General features: G+C 32.2%; 2 protein-coding genes across 2 annotated transcripts; both read left to right on the forward strand.

The window, feature by feature from the left end:
• Window positions 1-3,745: 3,745 nt before the first annotated feature.
• Window positions 3,746-6,492, forward strand: LOC129918897 (larval serum protein 1 beta chain-like). Its single transcript, XM_055999648.1, has 3 exons — window positions 3,746-3,878; window positions 3,954-4,081; window positions 4,147-6,492. The coding sequence occupies exons 1-3, from the start codon at window positions 3,794-3,796 to the stop codon at window positions 6,247-6,249; spliced, it is 2,316 nt and encodes a 771-aa protein (XP_055855623.1). The 5' UTR covers window positions 3,746-3,793; the 3' UTR covers window positions 6,250-6,492.
• Window positions 6,493-9,030: 2,538 nt separating this feature from the next.
• Window positions 9,031-9,995, forward strand: LOC129918761 (YEATS domain-containing protein 4). The gene is made up of 3 exons (XM_055999473.1): window positions 9,031-9,170; window positions 9,238-9,721; window positions 9,782-9,995. The coding sequence occupies exons 1-3, from the start codon at window positions 9,114-9,116 to the stop codon at window positions 9,940-9,942; spliced, it is 702 nt and encodes a 233-aa protein (XP_055855448.1). The 5' UTR covers window positions 9,031-9,113; the 3' UTR covers window positions 9,943-9,995.
• The last annotated feature ends 1,406 nt before the right edge of the window (window positions 9,996-11,401 follow it).

Here is an 11,401-nt window from a genome sequence, read left to right on the forward strand (position 1 = left end):
AATAATAATATGTTTATGTATTTTTAGTTGCACAGGATGATAATGTGTTAATTTCCATTGTTAAAGGACGTAAACATAAAACATTCTTTTTGGTACTCTTTGTTTTTTTTTTTAAACTTTGTGTTTTTTGACACACCTATTTTTGATTGAAAGTTAGGACATTCTTACTATGAATATTGCAACTAACTCATACAATTTAGGACATCTGAGATGAAGTATTGATGTCTAAATTAAGGGTTATAAGAAGTTATTGTTCAATTTTTACAATGCATTTTTTTTATGGGAGAGGAGAAAGTCCATGTTTTCCATAATTGTAAGTCATTACTCCACATAATCTTAGTGCTCAAAGTAATATAGATAACGCACCTTCAATCTACATAAAATTTTCATTAAATCGGTTTATAAAAAAAAATATTTTCTTTTAATTTATAGAACGAACGTTATGAGCTAGTTGAAGAAGAACATTTTTGTATTGATATTTGGCAACCCTACTAGGTATGTTTTTTTTTTTCATAAATAAGAAGTCAACTTTGTCTACAAAATGTTTGCCAATGATCCTTAAAAAATTTATAGAATCAATGTAGTTTCATTGACATAGCGTCGCCCGAGAATTGTTTTGTCGTAAACGCCAATTTTAGAATTATGGGAAATCGCATTTTTAGGTTTGCGTTACTAAAAAAAAAAAAACCAGAGCGATGATGTTTTTTTTAATAGAATTTTTTGTGGAATATTTTCTTCTTATTTTTTTAGTCAAAACTCTTTTTCATTCTTAAGCTTTTTACTTCATATCCAGTTTGAAAAATAGCATTTTGACGTTTACGACAAAACAATACTCGGGCGACGATAGATCAATTGAGGTATGACATTTCCAAATGTAAAATCATTTTTAATTTTTTAAGTTATACCTACTTCTTTTGCGGCTTTAGAATATGAAAATTAACTTTTTGAGAAAGAAGTGTCAGTACCACCATTTACTGCTCACAATTTATTGTAAAACAGATTTGTTATGGTATGAACCTACTAAGTGAATTTCTGTCAGTGAGAAGTAACTTCAATTTACGGGTTTTTCGAGAATCAAGTTCCTAAGTGGAAAAAATATTTCAAAATAATAAAACAAAAAATCCCCTAATTTTTGCAGATTTTTATTTTGACGCTAAATGGCGCCCGGGTTAAAGTTTTTTTTCTCATTTGAAATAAGTATAATGTTGACTTATGACTTCATTTTTTTTTTAGATATAGCTTTAAAAGAAAAATGTTTGATGAGGTTCTTGTCTATATAAAACACCGTTTTCATAAAGGTATAAACCATTTTTCTATGACCATGGGTTTGGGACATGCTTGTTTTTTGAGTTTATTAAAACAAGCATCTTAAAAAAAAACATCACATTGAACTGAATGTTTTTTTCAAATCCATTAGACAATTTTTTATTTGTAATAATTTTTTTTTTCAATACAAAACGAGAGGGTCTTGCAATTCTCTCTGTCTCTCTCGAGCTACAGTCAAAACTACTTATAAGTGATTTGCTTCAAACTTGGTACTTTAGGGTTTTGGGTGAATCCCTAAATAGTAATTCAAAATTTTATTTTTAGGACAAAAATTAACGGTACCTGCTAACTCGTATGACCAAAATGGAAAATCTTGTTTTTCTCAAAAACGGCTCTAACGATTTTGATAAAAAACAAATATGATCAAAAAGTATGTGTACTTTGGCAACTTTGTAATAAGACAAATCTTTTTTTACCGTAACGGCTGCCATAGAACTGTTTTCTTGATTTCTTGACTTATCCGATTTTTGTAGAATTAATGTTAAAATTAAGAAAAAAACTTACAAAAATTTGTTTTTGGATCAAAAAAAAAAGTTTCAACTTTTTTAATCAATTTTTTTGGAAACGGGTTGATAAATTTTTGTGCGGATTTGTTTTTATGTGTTCAATAATTATTTCTTCAGAAAAGCATACTAAAATTCTTGAAATTTTTTATAAAAAAAAACAATTTGTTGAAAAAAACGGTTCCTACAATTTTTGAAAACAAAATTCTTTGTTATACAAGAAATTAAATGGCATTTTCAGTTTGTAGATTAAAACCCTTTAAAGGGTGTTTTTATTATTTGAAAAAAAAAAAAAAAAACAATTTTGAGATTAAAATTTATATTTTATTAATTTTATAAAAAACGTTAACATTCTGAGGGCCATTTGCTGAATCGAAACTTAAATAATTTATGTTGAACATAAACTCTTATTCTCTACTTTTTCCTCTGCGTAAACTGTCACATAAGGATTTATGTTGAACTTAAATGCTTAAGTTTCGATTCAGCAAACGGCTCTAAGCAACTTTTACCATACAGCAAGTGCCTACTTGCTTCCCAGTCGTACATTTTATTTTTATTACACCGGTGTATATAGTGTAAAAATACTAGTACACAAACGAATCAGTATTTTTTGCACATTTGCACATCAAAAAACGTTTTTCATCCAAAAGTGGAGTTAGCCGGTGCTAAAGCACTAGGTGCTTTGTATAGTCTTAAACGTAATTTTTCGAAACTAGATTTTTAAAATTTCCTGCAGTTATTACACGAAGAAAAGTCATTCGTTCGGCTTGATTCTCTTTTCTTGGAAGATTGTTTTATATCTATTTCACAATGCCAATGAACCTCTAAAGTTCAAATCGAATATGTATGATAAATGGCTTTCTGTATTGGGAACCGACAGCTGGCTAGAATGTCAGCGTTTGGAAATATGTTACCGGACTGTAATCATTAGTGTTCATAATAAGAATGAACACTACGCTCGTAAGCTTATGAACGATTTTATCAAAAAAATAATTTTGAATGCTCTTGGGTAATCAGAAGTCGGGTCAGTGAGGATTTAAGATTCCAGGTTGGTCGCATCTCGTATAAAGCTTTCAAAAGTCCCTGCTTGGGCGCCAATTTGTACTACATTTTTATCAAAGGCTATAAGGTCATTCCAATATACCTATATAAAAATCTCTGATCTGATAATTAATTATATGAAATTTATGCAGTTGATTTACAATCCGTTTTTCAATGAACACTCTTGCTAAAATTTTAGAGAAAGGCTTCTAATCTGAACAAATTTGTTTAATTGCCCTTAAATGCATTACGTAGACTTTAACATAAGAACCCGTATCTATCATCTAAAACTATACTTTCTTCGATCTCAGAATCACATCAACTACGAGTTAGCTATGTGTAATCTTTGAAAAGTATTGAGAGAGTTTCTGATTAGGTATTATAATAAGGGCCTTTATTTCTAGCAAACTTATACTAAATCGATGAAAATTTTTTTTTCTCGCGAAAATAATAAAGAAAACCAAACCAGATGTTAAGAACTAAAAGTTTGAGTTATACCTAGTTAGATCTTCAAAAAATCTGAAATCTTATATTTTACAAAAAAAAAAGTGATCTTCCTGGTTTGGCAGATAATAATTAAGGATCCCATGTCTAGCAACAGGTGGCCATTTATCTATCACGTGTATATATTTAGTCCCATATCTACTTTTCCAATAATAATAATTTTAATTTTGCATGCCAACTGGAAATAATTATAACTTTTTTTTAAATTGATAACATTAAAGAAACCTTCTTTAAATTCAATAAAATGCAATTAAAAATTTAAAAAATCTTTGCATCGCAGATAATATAAAAAAAAACAAAACAACCTTATCACAATTCATTAAATATGCAAACATTTATTCTCAAAATTTCCTCTATATAAGCCGTAGGATTTTAAGATCTAGTCAGTTAACATTGACAAACGGAAACTTGCATTTACAATGAAAATAACGCTCGCAATCTTAGCCTGTGTGGCTATGGTTGGCCTTCATGCAGCTAGTATTCCAAAGGAATCATCCTATGTTGGTAAGTTTTAACTTAACTTTCATAACAAATTTACAAAGTAAAAAAAAAAAAAAATTAAATAAAATTTGATCACAGTGGACAAGGCTTACTTGGAGAAACAAAAGTTCTTATTCGAGATCCTGTACCGTGTTGAAGATCCTCTTCAATTTGAAGAATATATCAAACTTGGAGGAAAGTTGATCAATGATGAGTCAAAATACCAGGTAAGATTTATTTAAATCCTTGTTTAACTATCCTATTTGTTTCAATTCACACTCTCTTGCTTCAGAAATACGACAAATCTATGATCCAATTCTACGATGCCTACAAGGTTGGTGGTCTTCTTCCCAAGGGAGAATACTTCAGTGCTGTACAAAAGTACCACGCTCTTCAGGCTTTAGGACTCTTCAACTACTTCTACTATGCCAAGGACTACGAGACATTGGTGCAAAACATTGCTTGGGCTCGTTTGAATGTTAACGAAGGCATGTTTGTCTATGCCTTGACTCTTGCCGTCATCCATCGCCCCGACATGAAAGGTCTCATCCTTCCATCAATCTTCGAAATCTTCCCACAAATGACCCTTAACGCCAAGTCCATCTACCAGGCAGAGAAATTCGACTCAGATGTCTACAACAGACAAATCATGCTCGAGAAGGAATTGAAATCCATCTATGATCAAGATACAAACACTGACAACTGCCAACAGTTCTATTTGAAAGACTGGAAGACATGGCAATGGTGGAAATTGATGGGCTTGGACGAACAATTCTACGTTGAAGAAAAGACTTTCCTTCGAAACAACATTGGAGATTTAGTCAACGACACCAAGTACAAGGAAGTTTTGAAGGATCTTCAAGCCTACTACCTGCCAGCTGATTACACCCGTGACATTGGAATCTTCAACGAAGAATCCAAATTGAGCTACTTCACCGAAGATATTGGTTTGAATGCCTACTGGTATTACTTGAACATGGATTATCCTGATATCTTGAGTGGCCAAGAGTACGGCTTGAACAAGGATCGTCGTGGAGAGCTGTGGATCTACAATGTTCAACAACTTTTAGCTCGTTACTACATGGAACGTCTTTCAAACGGTTTGGGAGAAATTGATGAACTTTCGTTGTACGGTTTGGTCAAGACCGGCTATGACCCACAATTGATTGCTTACAATGGTAATGGATTCACATACAGAAAGAACTACTACGAATTGGAATCATACCAAAACTTGGACCTGGCTAACCGTTTGATGGGAGTTTACAGAAGAATCATGGACATTATTGACACTGGCAAATATGTGACTAGCAATGGAGTTGAAATTGATCTTACTAAGCCTGAATCGATCGATTACATTGGCAGTATGATGCAAGGCAATGTTGATATCATGGACAAGAATTTCTTCGGACACTGGTACGCTCTTGCTAACGTCTATCTCAGTGGTGGTCAATATGAAGCATTCACTGTACAACCTCATGCTCTTCAGAACTATGAAACCATGCTTCGTGATCCAATCTCTTATCTTCTCTTCAAGAAAATTGTTGATGTTTACTATAAATTCAAGTACCAATTGCCATCATACAAACGTGAAGAACTCATTGTTCCCGGTGTTAAGATTCAAGATGTCCAAGTGAGTGAATTGAAGACCTACTACGATTTGGTCGATCTTGATATTACCAATTTGTTGAACGAAAAGATGGTCTTTATCGATGGTAAATTTGTATGGGACAAGACTTTGTTGGCTCGTCAAATGCGTTTGAACCATATTCCATACAACTACAACATCAAGGTTCAATCGGAACAACCACAAAAGGTTGTAGTTCGTACGTACATTGCTCCTGAATTCGATCAATATGGTCAGAAGATTGATCTTTTGAGTCATCGTGAAAACTTGTTGGAAATTGATATTTTCACTTATGACATTCCTGCTGGAGAGAATATCATTCAACGCAACTCGAAGGACATTTACTACAATACCAATGATCAGACAACTTACACCGAATTGTACAAATACGTGATGTTGGCTTATGAAGGTAAACAAGAATTCCCATATGGAATTAGTGAAGCTCACTGTGGATATCCAGCTAGATTAGCTTTGCCACGTGGTTGGGTTAAGGGTATGCCAATGAGTTTGTTCATTGTTATCAGTCAATACAATGGCAATGAGGAACAAGTTCTTTCATATGATTACACCACATGTGGCATTGGATCAGGAGCTCGTTATGTAGATAACCGTCCGTTGGGATATCCTTTCGATAGGAAGATTGATAATATTCAAGAATTCTATGTGCCAAATATGTACCAGAAAACTGTTAAGATTTATCATGAGGATAAACTTGATAAGTACTATCCAAAGAAGTATGATAACTATGGTAAATTTGACTACAACTATTAAGGATCTTCTCCCGCTGATGCTGACCATTACTACGATTAAACGCAAATGACGACAACGGAAAAAATGTGATACGATAATTTTGTATGGGTTCTTCTTTCAATCAAAATTTTAATGAAAAATTCTTGAGTCCAGATAAAATCTCAAATGTGTCTTTAAAGAAAAGGTTTTTCATTGAAATTTGATTTAAGAAGGACTATAGAATAGCTTTAAACAGAATAAAAGACTTTTTGCTTACCTTTTAAATTTTGTATTGAGTTCTTTTTTATTTCCTGACTTTTATGATTACCATTCACCGACCAAACACTAAGCAGAAAGAGAACAAGGACACCTTAAAAATAAGAAGATGATGTCCACGTTAAATCGCACCATCATGAAGTAATACCGATTTCCGCTTAAAATAATTGGAATCATAAAAAAAACGACCAAAAATTATAATTTAAAAAATCGGGTTTTCTAGTTTGTATAGGTTTAGCTTAAGGCTTCATTACGCAAGTCAACCAAAGGAGGTTTCCTTAAGACATCCTAGAAGTATTTAGAGGAAGCTGTGGTTATTTTATTTTAAGATGCCTGTTTTGAGACCTAGGTAATTGAACCGTTCTAAGGAAGCCTTGTAATGCAAGTGAGAGAAAGCCCCTGTTCCAAGAAGTTCTTTAAAGTAAGTATACATACAATGTTTTTATCTTGTAAGCAATATTTTCTTCTTGTAAGTATGCAATTTTTGTTCTTAAAAGTATGCAATATTTCTAATGCACTACAAAAAAAAATTGCATTTCAATGTGTGGTATCAATTAGCTCCCTATTTTCCACTCATCTTTAATGTTCGACCATGGTCTACTGGTAGAGTACTATTCCCCGGTTCTGTAACTTTTATCACTTTCGATAAAATTGTTGTATGACTTTAAAATCCATTTTAACTCATAAAAATACAAAAAGTTTGTTCCAAATCATACTTCTTTAACTCATATATTTTGAATTTTAAAAAATTTGCTTTATTCACGGAAGAAAATTGTTTTTTGAGACTTTTAAAATTGGTTATAGCCAATGATAAAGTTACAGAACAGAGGCACTGACCTGGTATGCGAAGGTACGTGGGTGGCCGGGCCATACGAAGTTAAAAAATGTGTTAAAAAACAGTAGTGGCATGGCCAAAAAGAAAAAACACAAAATTGAGAAAATTAAAAGAAAAAAATAGTAAAATAAATCCAATAAAATCATTTTTTTATTCATAAATTCAACATCTTATAACAACCTCTAATGTTAGTGATAGTTTTCTTAGCGAAGCTATACCCTCTTTAAAATGTTTCATCGTTTTGTATGAAAGGCCTCAATAATGTCTTTTAACGCTGTTCATCAGAATTTTCGTTTGATATTGTGATGATTTCTCGAAATGGAAAAATACAAAAATGATGCAGAAAGCTTATTTTTTGGTCTAAAAAAACAATCTGTATGCTCTTTTTTACAAACAAATTGAGCTAGTGGGAAAGAAATTGTTTTCACTTTTGTTCTTTTGCAAAAAGTGGCCAATTTAGTTAAGGCTTTACAACTCGTAATTACATAAGGCTTCTTTAGAACGGTTAAAACAGATCTTAACAGGGTCTTCTTTTATTGAAATTTAGAACTAATAGCCCGTTTTCACTAAATCCCAAATGAGATAATTTCGCAAATGGAGTCAGTTCAGATTTCAAATTCAATTTTGTTTCTATAAAATTTGACATACGAAATGAGATAATTTGCGTAATTATCTCATTTCCCGACAAACAATTTTGGCACTATAAAGCTTTACAGATGCAATTGTTGCTTCTGTAAAGCATTATAGAAGCAAAATTGTTAGTAGGATTGGGCTCTAGTGAAAACAGGCTATATAACATTATTTCAACTTCGATAACTCAATTAAAGGCTTGGCCACACCGGAGGGTACGCGGTAGAGGTACAGGTAACGGTACGGGTATTTGTATGGAAAAAATTCCAAACTGACACATCAACGTTCGGGTGTGGAATTTTTTTAATATAAATATCGTTGCCGCTACCCGTACCGCTACCGCGTACCCTCCGGTGTGGCCAAGCCTTAATGAAGCTCTATTTCATCTTCTGTTAAAATTTAATAAAGTATAAAGTTTTGTATAGGCATATGGCATAGCTTTGGAAGAGCTTTAATACAAATCTTATCGAAATTATAGAAACAACAACAAACACCAAGTCAAAATTCGCTTAACTTCTTTTGTCAAGTTTCTTTAGAAGTACATAACTTATTAGAAGTTGTTATACAAGTTCAATAGTTTCTAAAGCAAGCTCTATACAAGCTCTATAAAAGCTATTACCTGCGAGTTTTAAATTTACAGAAGCTGTTGTGTTAGTTGGGAATTATTCTATGAATATATTATAGTTCCAAGTTTTTTCAAAGTATTAACCCCAACTCATTTCTATCTGAACAAATACATGTGTCAAATTATTAGCTGCGTTCCTTTGGAAATATTTATCTACTTTTTAGTACTTAAAACTACTTTGATCTACTTTGCTATACTGAAAAAGTAGTTCAAAGCAGCTTTAAGTACTAAAAAGTAGATAAATATTTCCAAAGGAACGCAGCTAATAACACTTTCCAAGTTTCACAGAAATACCTCTAATGTATCCATTGTAACTACAGCCATACACATCAACAAAATCATTGTGTTGTCAGCTTAAATATTAAGTATCCGCTGTACAATAACTTCTATCCTCATCTAATTCTGCTATGTAAGAAAACCACACAAATTTCAAGTCTCAACCTGTCAAGTGTCAAACCAAAATCCAAAAACTGTAAATACAAAAATAACATTTATTTGTTTACTTCCATCAAAATTTCCTAAAATTCTCCACAAAAAACAATGAATAGCTTAAATATTCCAACAGATTTTGGTCCCGATTCAGGTGGAAGAGTTAAGGTAAATATTTCCAAATTTTCTTTTATAAAAAATATATTAAATTAAACTCAAACTATTACCAAAAAAGGGCTTAACAATTGTAAAAGCAATTGTCTATGGCAATATTGCCCGTTCATTTGGTAAAAAACGTGAAGAAGACGGACACACACATCAATGGAAAGTCTATGTGAAGCCTTATTTAAACGAGGACATGTCAATTTATGTGAAAAAAGTCCATTTCAAGCTGCATGAAAGTTATGCCAATCCAAATCGCATTGTCACAAAACCACCTTACGAAGTCACTGAAACTGGTTGGGGTGAATTCGAAGTTGTTATTAAAATTTACTTTCATGATCCAACTGAACGTCCTGTGACTTGTTATCACATTTTGAAACTATTCCAATCGCCAATAGTCGATGGAGAGATTTCTTCATCGACAATTGACAGTAAAAAGGGACTTGTTTCGGAGCAATATGAAGAAATTGTCTTCCAAGAACCGACTCAGTTGATGCAACATTATTTGACTAATGTGACGCCAATCACAAATGGACCATATGTCCATGATACAGATTGTAAGTATTGGTTTTTGAAGATTTTACTGGTTTTTACTAAAATTTGATTTTCATTTTCAGTTGAGAACAAAAAAGTAAAGACACTTGACAATATTCTTGATGTCAAGGCAAGAGTCAAGTCGGAAATCAATCAGCTGAAGGATAAGTTGAAGTTGGCTCGGGAGTCGATTGGAAGATTCAAAACGGAATTGGCAAAAGTGCAAAAGACTCAAATAACCTAAATTATCTTAAAACAATTTGAATTTGAACTGAATAAAAATGTATTTCTATAAAATGGTTCCTTTTTTTCTTTTCTTTCATTTCGTCGGCACAAAGAAAAACTCACTAGAGTTATTAGGAAGTTATTAGTACTTCAAAAAAAGCGTATTAACTTGAAAACTTAATTACTGAATCAACTTAAGTTTTTTTTCAAATTGCAGCCACAAATTAAAGAATTCCATCGTTTTTTTTTTTTCTTAACTCATATTTTAAATAATTCTTCAAATACACAACCATTAAAAAAATGTTATAACAGTTGAATAGTGGCTAAAATAAAATTATTTTACGTTTTATATAAATGCACAGTAGCATGGACAGTATTTAAGCATGGACATAGAATAATATTAGATCAGAACAGCACAAATTCTTGAAAACTGTCAGAACAAAAAAGATCAGAAAAGTACACCTTCCTATTTTGTAGGGTTGACTTTTGCCTATCAGTTTTGAAACTTAAAATTAAAATAATTTTTTTTGTTATGACTTTTCATTCAAATAAATTATAATTAATCAGAATCACATTTTGAATTTTTCTTCATATTAAGAAGATTCTAAACAAATTTTCATTATTTTGAATTTATTTAAATATATTTTTGTAAGAATAAAACAAATCAGTTGCTGTTTGACACTTCTCACTCGTTTGCTCTACCTCAAAAGTAGGAGCAGAAAAACTTGAACTAATCTGTGCTGGAAAACTTCATGGAACAAAAAATGACAGTTTGTAGAACAGTTTAGGGCAAGGTTTTTCCTTATGAAACACATAAACCTGTACTTTTCGGATCTTTTCTGTGCGGATCAGATTCATTAAACAGACCTATTGTGTTTTGGAAAAGCTTGTTCAGGGATTTTGACTTATTAATGATGACATTTTAAAGAAAAAGAGATTTTCGGTCCTATCCTATTTAACAGGACGTAGGCAATCTAATTTGATTCTCATCTCTCTTCCAAGATATTGCTGTGCTGGACTTTTACCATTTGATAAAGGTGTTGCTCCATAACGATATAATATTTAATTTTGATTTTAATGTTTTAACATAATCGTTCGTTTAAACCCGTTTGTGGATGTATGTCCTGGCGCTATAAACTTTTGCATTGGACCATTAAGGGACACGTAGTGCCCAGCCAAGTTCTCTAGCAACTTTGGCACTACACCCTTATTTACAGGAAACAACTTAGGTCATTTTCGACCCCCCTCTAACTTCCACATCAAAGATGCTAGAAATTTCAAAACCAAACTCCTCACAAAATTTCAGCATCTTACGATAAGTAGTTTCTGAGATGTAGGGCTTCAAAAATCGCAAAAACCGTAACTGACTCACTGACAGATCATCAAAATTATAGACAACTTCCCGCTATCGTAGAAACTTTAAATTTTACACGGTGATAGGACTTGTGGTGTATACAAAATTTGAGATTTTCAATCCA

This window comes from Episyrphus balteatus, chromosome 4 (assembly GCF_945859705.1).
Source record: "Episyrphus balteatus chromosome 4, idEpiBalt1.1, whole genome shotgun sequence".
Taxonomy (NCBI): Eukaryota; Metazoa; Arthropoda; class Insecta; order Diptera; family Syrphidae; genus Episyrphus; species Episyrphus balteatus.